The sequence below is a fragment of the Oncorhynchus tshawytscha genome, linkage group LG09 (assembly GCF_018296145.1).
Source record: "Oncorhynchus tshawytscha isolate Ot180627B linkage group LG09, Otsh_v2.0, whole genome shotgun sequence".
Lineage (NCBI taxonomy): Eukaryota > Metazoa > Chordata > Actinopteri > Salmoniformes > Salmonidae > Oncorhynchus > Oncorhynchus tshawytscha.
In genome coordinates, this window is record NC_056437.1 from 11782439 (window position 1) to 11797431 (window position 14993).

Below are 14993 nucleotides of genomic sequence, written 5' to 3' on the forward strand. Positions count from 1 at the left end.
AGCAAAGGTGTCAGCTAGAGATGACTTGCAGGAGCTTGCAGGGATTTGTAGTCTTGCAGGATGTCTACATTGATACTAATTTACATTTTCAAATCTGAGAGTAAATACAGATGATTATATTGATAAAATTCATTTTCAAATCTGAGAGTAAATACAGATGATTATATTGATAAAATTCACCTTGTCCAAGAGAGATTTAGGCGGTTATCAAAACATCACGCCAGGGTAAGCCTACACAAAACACAGCCCTTTTTAAAGTGTTTCTTATTCCCTATGGAGAAAAGAAATGGTGGAAAAACGATTGGAACCATTTCCCTGTTTGACCGCTAGGGTTTATGGGTAGCCTTGTATATACTCTCTGAATTTAGGAACGACCCAGAGCACACTTGAGGCAATTTACAAACGCAAAGTAGCCGGGGTGTAACGTGTCCTACTTATATCAGTGCACTCATAACAACCTAATCATTAGGAACTTATATTCGAGCAAATAAGTTATAAAATGTTTTGTTAACCATATTCGACACTCATTGAGCTCCATACAAAACTCGTTAGGCGAGCGAAAAAGGGCCAACTGCTGGAGATGACAGATTTTGGCCCCAGTTATCTCTCTCGCTTCGCCTTTTCCCCTCTGCTTGTAGTGAGAGAAGTTTGTCCCTCTTCGTGATCTGTCCGGTGTTCCAGAAGCGACGGTTGCTGGTGTATTGGACGTTCATATATATGTGTACCAGTGGCAAAGATGGAGAAGGACACCACTATTAGGAGAATAAAATCCTTACACGGGAGGCAAAACAATGTATCGGAAAATAAAAATGACTCTCAGGATCAATGTGGAATCAACGGCTGTAGTGAAGTGAAAAAGAAGCCTGAAGTGAGCTTGTACCTGCTACACGAAGGCGTCGGAGTGGCACTGGTGACTGTATTTATTTTGGTGCTGTGGGGAGTCGTTCATTTATCATTACAGCAGCTAGTCATTGGAAAGTCTACTGGCGAGTTCAATGCTATCAGGGCAAGGTAAATCTTGATACTGTTGTCAATTGAATTGTAGATAGCTATATTTTCAACAAATTTGCATGTATAGAATCTCTGATATTAGCCTAACGTTACTTCTTCCATTGCGATCGCTTCCAGTTTGCAGTACGGCGTTAACGACACCAATGTGTGAGATAAACAACTAGAGGAAAGGTTATCTCAGAGTTGGTTCCACCTAGCTACGCTTACAAGCCACTGGTACTCGTTGTCGTTGTAGGTAACCCATGTCAGGTGTCGCTAGGGTGTAGCTAACGGTCGGTTCATAGGAGGGAGTGGCGGGGGAAATATAAAGTCACCCTTCTCCATTGTTTCTTGACAGTTTGTGGCGCTGACATAGTCTGTCTGTCAATAGTTGTCAATAGTGACGAAATATCAGACACAAATAGACCAGTTATCCTCTACATTTGAATAATTGTAAGCATAACACCATTTTCTAAATGAACTACTTATTTTATTTCCTATATTCCCGTAATAAACATATACAAGGCTGCTTTTCAGTTAATTAGAGAGCAGTTGGATGCTTATTTGATAAAATCCTGCTTTATGACACTACTAGTTAGAGAGATGTAGACACATAAATCTGATGAATGTGTTAGATGGGACACATACAGTAGGTGATATAATCTGAGGGCAACCCTAAAGCTAACATACAGGAATGGAAACCACCTGGAGTCATTAAGGACACTACAGTCTACCTAGACCTAGCCACAACCATACAGTCCATGTAGACTTCCTCCTCTCTTTAGTGGAGGAAGGGAATTTAAGGGGTGGTACATTAGCCTTATGAAAGTGTCAAATAATGTGACACCTACATAATCTGAGGGCAAACCTGTCAGACATAGGCTACAGGTAAGGGAATCATCTGGAGTCATTTGGATTTTACAGTCTAGTTGACCTATCCACAGCCATACAGTCTATGGGGACTTCTTCCTGTTTTTAGTGGCGTAAGGGAAGTGGTAGTCTGGTCCCATATCTGTTTGTGCTGTATTGCCAACTCCTGTGGTGACAAAACTGTTTGGCTCCTTGACAATGACCATAGGCGTTGGCATGACAGCTCAAACAGATTTGGTAGCAGACTAGGGAAGGGGTGGGGGTGAGTGTCTACATAGGCTACCTCAATCTAAACTACCACATAGCCCCCATGGAGTGTCAAATGACCTACAGCCTTATTGGTGTGGATCTTATTGTAGCTGCCAGAATTTTTGCAAACCGAAAAAGCAGAAAAGAAACAGGAAAGGCTTTGTCTCTAAGAAAACGAATAAACAGCCTCTACAGTAGGCTATTTACAGTACTGATATGACTAGGCAAATCTGTGTGGCCCTTGAGAAGTCATATCCCACTTTAAAACATTGCCATGATGCCTCGCAATGTTTTAACTTTTCTAATATTATTATACACAACAAAACGTAGTATACGTCAGGTCAAAAGGGATGATAATATTAGGCATAGCCTACATTTGGAAGTTATTAGCTATGCTTGCTGAAAGCAAAGCACAACTCTAGAAACTGTTCATACTTATTAAAACAACTTATTCAAAATTATTTAAATGAAACTTGATAGAAACTGCAGATGTAGTAGGCCTTTACTTAACATGACTCACCTGATTTGCTGACTCACTCCCTGCATGCCTTTCCCTTTCTGCCAGGAAGCACCTGGAGCGTATCACCAGCGTCGGTCCCCGTCCCACGGGCAGCCCGGAGAATGAGATCTTAACGGTTAACTTCCTGCTAGAGCAGATTGAGCACATCAAGGCCGACAGCGCCTCAGGACCCAACTCTGTCACTGTGGACGTCCAGCGACCCACAGGCTCCTTCAGCATCGACTTCCTGGGAGGGTTCACCTCCTACTACGACCGGGTCAGCAACATCGCTGTCCGCCTGGAGCCCAAGGCTGGGGCTCAGCACCTCATGCTGGCCAACTGCCACTTTGACTCTGTGGCCAACAGTCCTGGTACAATACAACACAACCAATTAGTCTTTATTATATCTTAGGGTTTATTATTCACCACACACACACACACACACACACACACACACACACAAAACCATGATAACACAACCATGGTTTTCACACACAACAGGCCGAATACAATCACTATCTCTAGCTATGACCAGGCCTGGGTCTGCTTCCCTTACATTTCATTTAGTGGATATAATCATGTCTGTGTGAGTAGTGTTGTTAGTTACAGTTACATTACTGAAGAGAATAGCTAAAATACATGTTATGTAAGGCACAAATGGTCGAGTGTATGACTGATTCTGACAGAGATGTTTGTTATTTAGGTCAAGACAGTAAGCAACAGTAGTAGTGGTGGTGTACTGTAGTTCAACCACAGTTGGGTGGGGAGGTCCTATTAGTTCATACAGTAACGTGAACGCAAAATCATCATATTTAAAAAAATATATATATATAAAAAAAAAAACATGTTCTCTATATTATGTATAATCCCTAAGGCGTCCCAGCCTAAACAGCTCAGTAGAGTTTGCGTATATATTATGACAACCTTTTGGACTTCGGTGAGATTTTATTTCTGTCTGTTTGGCCACTCAACGTTTCTTCTTGAGGCAAGAGGAATTTCAGAGCTGAGGTCTACGCCCCTTAGTCGGTGATTGGTCAACAGTAGGGATTCTTCAATAAAGTATTTTCTGTCATTCAACGAGCTGATGACTCATTTTCATGCACATTTTTTAATTGTGAAATACTGCACCAAACATCTTAGTTAGATATTAAAATTGCGTGACTAAGATCTCTTCTGGCAAAAACGTCAAAGTTAATGACAGATTGCTTGAGTTATCTTAGATTCATTCTGACTATTTTGAAGAAGTGTATAGAGTGTCTCAAATTGGACAAATAGTACCATTGACGCTTTTTTTTCTCGTTTTTCAAGTGACTGTCTTTTAAGGGATTGCGTCTATGCGCCAGCTGAATGGAAGCATGCTGACGCCTTTACTCTCCATTTAAATGTAATTGCACCATTATATCCCTGAAAACAGAGAGGACAAAACAGGCTACGACTTACAGTCCAACATGGTGCAAACCAAGAATAGTTTCAGACTGAATCTCAGATTAAGCCTACATACAGTTCTCCAACTATAATTCATTCCCCATAACCCCTGAAGAGAAAAGAATGTTCTCTGAAGTCTGGACATGAAGTTCTGTACCTTTTAAACCAGGAAATTGATACCAGAAGAGGTTGTTAAATACATTGGATGGGGAGCAAGAAAATAAACACAACCCAGGCATTGGCATGTTTCCTTCCTCCCTGGCTTCCACATACTCTCAGACAGAGGAAGCTGGATTCAGGAATTCAAAACATGCACATTGTGAAAAAAAAACCAGAAGAAAGAATTAGCACATGCATTGTCCCACGTGATGGTTGTTCCCTGTTATCAAGCAAGGCCCAATGGGGAAGTGTGTGAACATGGAGGAAGCAACGGTCACCTGTTGGCTCTGTTTAACACACAGACACACACGAGCCCGCGCACTCACATAGACATACGCTGTCGATATAACACACTACACATACTACATGCACACACACACACATTTCTGAGGGTAACACAACTGCTGTTTTTTGACAACATTAGTTGTGGCACGGCCTGACCGGCCTGTCCACTACGCAGGGCTGGATTATACGATTCTCTTTCTGTCTCTCCCTCTTACTCTCTCTTATTCTGTCTTTTACTCTCCCTCTCTCCCTTTCGCTCCCTCCCTTCTTACACAACGTGTCAATGTGAGTCATTTGAACATATACTGTAGCAGCCTATATATCGCATATCATTGAGTATAAATATTCACATACTGAGTGTGGCCTAAGCTCCAAGTCGATAGCGTTCCTAGACCTACAATAAATATCATCCTCCACAGTCCACAGGGTGTTTCAGTAAAAAACATTGGCCTGATTAGTACTCATCGTGTTGTTTCTACCTTCATAAGAAAGAGAACCTGCTCGACAGGAAATCTCTGGGCAGGTCTCGACTTCTTGTTTTGGGTTTTCCTCCTTCAATGTTTTTCTTTCCTATATAAACTCAGCAAAAAAAGAAACGTCTTCTCACTGTCAACTGCGTTTATTTTCAGCAAACTTAACGTGTGTAAATATTTGTATGAACATAACAAGATTCAACAACTGAGACATAAACTGAAAAAGTTACACAAACTAACTAAGACTAACAGAAATGGAATAATGTGTCCCTGAACAAAGGGGGGGTCAAAATCCAAAGTAAAGGTCAGTATCTGGTGTGGCCACCAGCTGCATTAAGTACTGCAGTGCATCTCCTCCTCATGGACATGGCAGAACACTGACATTCCTGTCTTGCAGGAAATGACACACAGAACGAGCAGTATGGCTGGAGGCATTGTCATGCTGCAGGGTCATGTCAGGATGAGCCTGCAGGAAGGGTACCACATGAGGGAGGTGGATGTCTTCCCTGTAGCGCACCGCGTTGAGATTGCCTGCAATGACAACAAGCTCAGTCCGATGATGCTGTGAGACACCACCCCAGATCATGAAGGACCCTCCAACTCCAAATCAATCCCGCTCCAGAGTACAGGCCTCGGTGTAACACTCTTTCCCTCGACGATAAACGCAAATCCGACCATCACCCCTGGTGAGACAAAACCGCGACTCGTCAGTGAAGAGCACTTTTTGCCAGTCCATGCCTCCTTGCAGCATGCCTGAGGCACATTCACACAGATGTGCAGGGACCCTGGGCATCTTTCTTTTGGTGTTTTTCAGAGTCAGTAGAAAGGCCTCTTTAGTGTCCTAAGTTTTCATAACTGTGACCTTAATTGCCTACCATCTGTAAGCTGTTAGTGTCTTAATGACTGTTCCACAGGTGCATGTTCATGAATTCTTTATGGTTCATTGAACAAGCATGGGAAACAGTGTTTAAACCCTTTACAATGCAGATCTGTGAAGTTATTTGGATTTTAAAAAATTATCTTTGAAAGACAGGGTCCTGAAAAAGGGATGTTTCTTTTTTTTGCTGAGTTTAGAATACCGGACAGTCAACAACAATAGCATACCGGACAGTCAACAACAATAGCATACCGGACAGTCAACAACAATAGAATACCGGACAGTCAACAACAATAGCATACCGGACAGTCAACAACAATAGCATACCGGACAGTCAACAACAATAGCATACCGGACAGTCAACAACAATAGCATACCGGACAGTCAACAACAATAGCATACCGGACAGTCAACAACAATAGCATACCGGACAGTCAACAACAATAGAATACCGGACAGTCAACAACAATAGCATACCGGACAGTCAACAACAATAGCATACCGGACAGTCAACAACAATAGCATACCGGACAGTCAACAACAATATTGCACTGCAGGACGAGACAGTGGCTAACACAACAGCCACAGTTAACCGTGGAGAGATTTCCTACTGATAGTGGTGGAATGGGGCTGGCCTAGTGGGGCAGAAAGTGGAATTCCATCCTCCTTTTGATGTGTCTAGTGAAATATCACCCTCCTTTTGTGTTTTTTAAAGTTCTAAGACGGGGATAGATTTAGAGTAGAACAGTAGAAGGTGACAGAGAGAGAGTTAGTGACTAGACCGGCACTGCTGCACCCTGCCGGGTAATATGTGCTCCTGCGTCAACAGCTCCAACCACTGAACCAGCCTGGCGTGAGAGGGGCATTTTACCCTCAGTGCAGCTGTATAGGGACACGGGGCTGAAGGAGGCAGTAGATTGTCTGATGGACAGTTCTAAAAGCCTAAGTAGACTTAAAGTGGTTAGGGTACTGTTGATCACATTGTGTAGCTTGTCTGATGGTTAGGGTACTGTTGATCACATTGTGTAGCTTGTCTGATGGTTAGGGTACTGTTGATCACATTGTGTAGCTTGTCTGATGGTTAGGGTACTGTTGATCACATTGTGTAGCTTGTCTGATTGTTAGGGTACTGTTGATCACATTGTGTAGCTTGTCTGATGGTTAGGGTACTGTTGATCAAATTGTGTAGCTTGTCTGATGGTTAGGGTACTGTTGCTATCATTGTGTAGCTTGTCTGATGGTTAGGGTACTGTTGCTATCATTGTGTAGCTTGTCTGATGGTTAGGGTACTGTTGCTATCATTGTGTAGCTTGTCTGATGGTTAGGGTACTGTTGCTATCATTGTGTAGCTTGTCTGATGGTTAGGGTACTGTTGCTATCATTGTGTTGCTTGTCTGATGGTTAGGGTACTGTTGCTATCATTGTGTTGCTTGTCTGATGGTTAGGTAACTGTAGATCACATTGTGTTGCTTGTCTGATGGTTAGGTAGTAAGTGATTACTGTTGCTCCCACTGTGTGATTATGCAATCAGCCTTCCAGGCAGGAATTTCAGCAGGGCATTAATTGTGTGACTCACTCACTCACTCACTCACTCACTCACTCACTCACTCACTCACTCACTCACTCACTCACTCACTCACTCACTCACTCACTCACTCACTCACCACCACTCACCACTCACCACCACTCACTCACCACCACTCACTCACTCACCACTCACTCACTCACTCACTCACTCACTCACTCACCACTCACTCACTCACTCACTCACTCACCACTCACCACTCACTCACTCACCACCACTCACCACCACTCACTCACTCACTCACTCACTCACTCACCACTCACTCACTCACTCACTCACTCACTCACTCACTCACTCACTCACTCACTCACTCACTCACTCACTCACTCACTCACCTCGCTCACCAATATTCAGAGACACACCCATATAGTTTTATGAGACCACACACACAGAGTGTTACTGTGCCAGCCTTCCTCAGTCTCTGACCCCATGTAACCTGTGTGTGGGACAGGTGCAAGTGACGATGCAGTGAGCTGTGCGGTGATGTTGGAGGTGCTCCACTCTCTGGCCAACCTCTCCACACCTCTACGACATGGGGTGGTGTTCCTCTTCAATGGAGCTGAGGAGAATGTGCTGCAGGTGAGAGAGACCCTGTGGGACAGTAGTGAACACTAGACAGAGAGCGACACTGTGGGACAGTAGTGAACACTGGACAGAGAGCGACACTGTGGGACAGTAGTGAACACTGGACAGAGAGAGACACTGGGACAGTAGTGAACACTGGACAGAGAGAGACACTGTGGGACAGTAGTGAACACTGGACAGATAGGGACACTGGGGGACAGTAGTGAACACTGGACAGAGCGGGACACTGGGGGACAGTAGTGAACACTGGACAGAGAGACACTGTGGGACAGTAGTGAACACGACAGAGAGGAACACTAGTGAACACTGGACAGAGAGTGACCCTGTGGGACAGTAGTGAACACTGGACAGAGAGTGACCCTGTGGGACAGTAGTGAACACTGGACAGAGAGAGACACTGTGGGACAGTAGTGAACACTGGACAGAGAGCGACACTGGGGGAAACTAGTGAACATTGGACAGAGAGAGACACTGGGACAGTAGTGCACACTGGACAGAGAGGGACACTGGGGGATACTAGTGAACACTGGACAGAGAGAGACACCAGTGAACACGACAGAGGGACACTGGGGGACACTAGTGAACACTGGACAGAGAGGGACACTAGTGAACACAGGACAGAGAGGGACACTAGTGAACACTGGACAGAGAGGGACACTAGTGAACACTGGACAGAGAGGGACACTAGTGAACACTGGACAGAGAGGGACACTGGTGAACACTGGACAGAGAGGGAGAGGGACACTGGACAGTGAGGGACACTGGACACTGGACAGAGAGGACACTAGTGAACACTGGACAGAGAGGGACACTAGTGAACACTGGACAGAGAGGGACACTAGTGAACACTGGACAGAGAGGGACACTAGTGAACACTGGACAGAGAGGGACACTGGTGAACACTGGGCAGAGAGGGACACTAGTGAACACTGGACAGAGAGGGACACTAGTGAACACTGGACAGAGAGGGACACTAGTGAACACTGGACAGAGAGGGACACTAGTGAACACTGGACAGGATGTTAGGAGGTCAACTAAGTTTACACAATCACATTTCGAGTGAACATACATTTTCAGCCAGAATCATAAATGCTATTCCTCTTGTGTAAGGGTTGCTTGTTCTTGTAAAATGATATTAAATGACATATGGAATGTGAAATATTTTTTTGTAAACCTCTTCTCCCCTGCACCCCAGGCGAGTCATGGCTTCATCACTCAGCATCCCTGGGCCAAGCAGGTCCGAGCCTTCATCAACCTGGAGGCTGCAGGGGTGGGCGGCAAAGAGGTGGTGTTTCAGACAGGTAGGTGGACACACACACACACACACACACACACACTCACTCACAGGTGGTAGGTGGAGGCTGCAGGGGTGGGTGGCAAAGAGGTGGTGTTTCAGACAGGTAGGTGGACACACACACACACACAGGTGGTAGGTGGAGGCAGCGGGGGTGGGGGGACAAAGAATTGGTGTTTTCTAAGTAGAAGGTGCCCCCTACACCACCGATCTAGGATCAGATTAGCCTACTCCCAAACCTAACCTTGACCAGGAGAAGAAATAAAGTAGTATCTGATCCTAGATCTGTGGGGTTAGGGGCAACTTCTACCTACTCTGTGTTTTAGACCAGTGATTGGACCTGGATCCAGGCCAATGGAACATATTTATTTAGCTGTCTGTGTCAGCAGCTGAACAAACCTTCCTGGCCCTCAGGGAACAGAATAGAGCTGTCATACAGGAACACCTGCAGAATGCAAATGGCCCCCAGCAATGTCAGCTTGAGGAGAGAGAGGTGTGTTAGGAAAATCAATTCACTGTCTGCAGAAAGAAACTGGCTGCTGTTGTAAATGTGAATATCTTATGCTTGGAATTTACCCCAATTAGTAGACTGGTCGGACTAATTGGGGTAAACTATATATATATATATATATATATATAATATATATATATATATATATATATATATATATATATATATTCGCCCATCTCAGTGAACTAATCCATTGTGGTGGCCTAGACTAAAAGACAATTTATGCTTGATCTGAAAATGTGGTCGGTGTATGGGACGCAATTGCGGAGCCTCCAGAGGGCAAATCCAGCCCTGTACCGCATCGCTATGCTCCTCCCAAATGTTATAACAATGTGGAGGGCTCTGCATTGACCTGATTGGTTGACGGTAGGTGGGGGCGGTACATCCTGTAGAAAACACAAACTCACTTCCTTGACAACAGCTCTGCACTGCTCAGCGAAGCACAAGAACGTGTCAATGCCCTGACTTCTGCAGATTTGGATATCATTTTGATTAACCACATGACAATGATTTTGACATATGAAGATGTTATTATAAATGAAATGAAACTGTTCCATGAAAATGTGTATATGAAAATCATAACTGGCATGCAGATCAGTAGAAATGGTAAGATAAATTGGCATTCAACATGAGAAAGGTTGCTGACTCTTCGTGTAGCCTTTTACCGGCAACTTCAGGAGAGTAGTGGCAGAATCTGTGAAAGCCAGCAGGAGGAAGATGGTCGGGTTAAAGTTGTTATCTTCCCTAGATCTCTGACTCCCTCTTGAGTCATTTGTGTGTTATTTAATCCTACAGTGAGCTTAAAGCATCAGACAAGCTTGATGCATATAGTTGATTTTATTAAAACACATAGGGTGTGTCTATATATCGAAAAATACATGTTAAAAAAGAACAGACTACTTTCGGTCCACCAAGATTTTCTTTAGTCGGGGACTGCCCTACTCCTTTAAAGCAGCCTTTCGTAAAGTATGGGTCGCGCCCATAGTGGGTCGCGCCCATAGTGGGTCGCGCCCATAGTGGGTCGTGAACATAGTGGGTCGCTCCCATAGTGGGTCGCGGCCTGTTAATAGTGGGGCACAAAGTGTCATAGTTCATGTATAAATATTTAATGAATTACTGGAATTGATTTGTTCAAGTGCAACTGCGCTCACTGTTTAATGCGATCTCTGTTTAGCAGCTGTATCTCAGCTCGGTTTGGCAGCCGCGCAAGTGGGAGGAAGATGTGTGTGCTTCGTCGTTTACCAGATCTTTTTTCTGCAGTTTTCTTGAAGAACCCACACGCTGCAGCCACTGACTTGTCATTCCCACTCGCCATCACTTACCGCTGTCATCAAATGGATTCAAGCTGGCCACAATTTCTGACTGAGCTCAATCGTCATGAAACGCAAATAGAGCGATGAGTTTCTCTCTCTTGGTTTTGTACAAACTTTGAGAAATAACGAGTATCACCCGCAATGTGTTTTGTGCGGAATTAGCTGAATGGTATCAAATACATCAAACACATGGTTTCCATGTTTCACTATGGTTTCCATGTGTTTGATGCCATTCCATTCTCTCCGTTCCAGCCGTTATTATGAACCTTCCTCCCCTCAGCAGCCTCCTGTGGTTCTGTTATACATCTGTGTGATGTGATCAGTCAGTTTTTTTTCCAGTTCAGAATGAAAATGATTTATTGTATTTCAACAGCTACAGTTCCAACCTTTACAGATCAGAGTGTTTTTAATGGGTAAAATAAACATGAATAGATATTTATATGGGTATTTCATTATTTGTTTTTGTCTATATTGCATTGATTTTAGGCATAACTGCAATGAAATGTACCAATATTTATGTATAGTTCCATATTTTCCTAAGCTTGGGTCCCAGGAAAACACAGAATTTCGAATTTGGGTCCAAGGCTGAAAAAGTTTAAGAACCCCTGCTTTAAAGGATGGACTCTATGTACAAGTTTAAAGTGGTGGTTTCACATCTTTTACGAGTCCCTCCTGTCTTGGCTCTCCTTCATTGACACACACACACACACACACACACACACACACACACACACACACACACACATATACACACACACACACATATACATATACACATACTTATATACACACACACATACACATATATACACACACACACACACACACACACACACACACACACACACACACACACACACACACACACACACACACACACACACACACACACACACACACACACACACACACACAGGTCCTGAGAACCCCTGGTTGGTCCAGGCCTATGTCCATGCTGCCAAACATCCCTTTGCCTCGGTGGTGGGACAGGAAGTCTTCCAGAGCGGTGTGATCCCATCTGACACGGACTTCCGCATCTACAGGGATTTTGGAAACATTCCAGGTAGGGTAAAACTTCTGCCTTCTTAGATCTCCTCTGCTGCCATGCCTACTGGCAGACTAGCCTACTGGCAGACTAGCCTACTGGCAGACTAGCCTACGGGCAGACTAGCCGACTGCCTATCCGACTGCCTTCACTTTATTTAATGGTTGTCTGAGTTCATCCTTTAGTGTGTTTCTCATTAGCCTCTAGATGAACAGTTCATTCCCATTCCCCCTACCTGAGCATTGTTAATCTCACTGACCTGACCCTCTTGTCCCTCTCTGTGTGTCTCTGTAGGAATTGATTTGGCCTTCATTGAGAACGGTTTCCTCTACCACACCAAGTACGACACATCCGACAGAATACTGACCGACTCCATCCAGAGGGCAGGTAAGTTCTACGGGCCCCATAGCGGTGCTTTCTCCGTTATGAACAGAGACTGTTGTCTGTGTGTGGGAAGAGGGCCGTTTCTCCGTCTCCAATCTGAGGCTGGTGATGCATGTGTCTGGGAGTCTGAGGAGACCTCTACCATGGTGTTTGGCTAGCTCAGCTCAGGTCCTTGTTGGTGGGGGTTAAGCACGAGGAAGTGGGCTATGCCTTCTTCCCAGGGTGAACCAAGCATGTCACTGCAGCACCACACTCTGCTGGCTCACATGGCGATGTGCCAGACGCTGAGGTGAACAGAGCTGTGTCCTGGACGGTCACTAACGCCCGCCATCAGATCAGGCAAGCTATACCTCCCTCCATCAACTTCACTCTGTCTCTCCACATGCCAATGCTCAGCTCAGGCCAGATGGGCAATCTACACCTCTCATAACCTTCTCTTCTCTTCTTCTCTCCTCTCCTTCTCTTTGTGCTCCCTTGCTCGGCTCAGCTCAGGCCGCCAGACAGACAGATCTGCTGTAGGCTACGCTCAGCTCAGAATGCCAGACAGACAGATCTGCTGTAGGTTAGTTTACAAATGACTCCAAACAACCGGTCAGACTGACTTTAGTACAGACAGACAACCTCTTTCTATTCCTCAGAGCCCACTTCAGACGAGCACTCTGACCCATTACAGTGAGTTTTACCCTCCGTCTGCTCCCTCCTTTCCTCTCTCCCTCCCTCCTTCCCTCTCCATATCTCATTTATCAATGACAGTGCTACTGTACCGTAGGCTGTAGCTCACAACCTAGTCCTCAACACAGCTAGGTAGCCCCTCTCTGCTCCCTACTCTCTCTCCACATTCCATCCATTAATGAAAACGACTGCTCAAACAAGCACTTAACTCCCTGGTAGTGTAAACACAATCTAATGTCGGCTATAGCACACCTCACATTACTCAACCTCTACCAACGGTCACTCTCCTCTAACCTTCACGCCAAGGTAGCTTAAACACCCCCACTGTCTGTAGCACACATACTGCTCAACCAAGCACTCTACTCTAACTACCAAGTAGAATAAACACCAGATACTGCTCAACCAAGCACTCTACTCTAACCTCTAACTACCAAGTAGCATAAACACAACATACTGCTCAACCAAGCACTCTACTCTAACTTCTAACTACCAAGTAGAATAAACACAACATACAGCTCAACCAAGCACTCTACTCTAACCTCTAACTACCAGGTAGCATAAACTTATCCACACATAAACAGTAGTGGGGGAAATAAAGTATCTAAAATAGAAGCAGCCCATCAAGACAGTCATGAGATATTACTAGCCTGAGGAGCTATTTTGAACAACATAGCAGTCTAACCCTGTATGGTGGAGAAAGAACAGACGAGGAAGGTGAGAGAGTATATCTTAAAGCAGGGTTCCCTAACTGGCGCCCCACAGGATTTATTTGGTTCCCCAAGTTTTCTGAGCAATTTTTTTATTGTTGGACATAAGACTGTAAAAACACAGGCAAATGAACTCCAAGTTATTTTAATTTTGGAAATGTCTCCCAAAGTATTCCCACGCATAAGAGATACTGTATATGTGATTGTTTACAAATGTAAGCATAATTCTCCTAACCTGCTGCGTTAATTCTACTAACCCGCTACGTTAAAATTCTCTTAACTTGCTGCGAGAAAGCAGTTCGTTATTGAGGTGGCGTGAAAAGAGTATTTTCCCATATCTTAGAAGGTATTGGTCTGTCCACTACCACCATGATAAATGGACCAGGATCTGTTTTAGAAGTAATTCATCTTTATCCTAACATCTGGTCCAAAACTAGATTAATGTTCTCACCTCTGGTTCAAAACTACTATAGATGCATGCTGTTAGTTCTGGTTGTAATCTGATCCAAAACTAAATGTGGGGCAAAAAAGTATTTAGTCAGCCACCAATTGTGCAAGTTCTCCCACTTAAAAATATGAGGGAGGCCTGTAATTTTCATCATAGGTACACTTAAACTATGACAGAAAAAATGAGGGAAAAAATCCAGAAAATCACATTGTAGGATTTTTAATGAATTTATTTGCAAATTATGGTGGAAAATAAGTATTTGGTCACCTACAAACAAGCAAGATTTCTGGCTCTCACAGACCTGTAACTTCTTCTTTAAGAGGCTCCTCTGTCCTCCACTCGTTACCTGTATTAATGGCACCTGTTTGAACTTGTTATCAGTATAAAAGACACCTGTCCACAACCTCAAACAGTCACACTCCAAACTCCACTATGGCCACTACCAAAGAGCTGTCAAAGGACACCAGAAACAACATTGTAGACCTGCACCAGGCTGGGAAGACTGAATCTGCAATAGGTAAGCAGCTTGGTTTGAAGAAATCAACTGTGGGAGCAATTAATAGGAAACGGAAGACATACAAGACCACTGATAATCTCCCTCGATCTGGGGCTCCACGCAAGA

The 14993-nt window shown here is 44.3% G+C and overlaps 1 protein-coding gene across 1 annotated transcript in view; it reads left to right on the top strand.

The window, feature by feature from the left end:
• The first annotated feature begins 417 nt into the window (after positions 1-417).
• Positions 418-14993, top strand: part of LOC112257375 (endoplasmic reticulum metallopeptidase 1) — a 37559-nt gene continuing 22983 nt past the window's right edge. Inside the window, exons 1-6 of the mRNA XM_042326541.1 lie at positions 418-1011; positions 2675-2979; positions 7864-7991; positions 9193-9298; positions 12032-12178; positions 12455-12547. Coding sequence (XP_042182475.1) covers positions 737-1011; positions 2675-2979; positions 7864-7991; positions 9193-9298; positions 12032-12178; positions 12455-12547 — 1054 coding nt within the window. The 5' untranslated portion in view covers positions 418-736. The remainder of the gene's footprint in view (positions 1012-2674; positions 2980-7863; positions 7992-9192; positions 9299-12031; positions 12179-12454; positions 12548-14993) is intronic.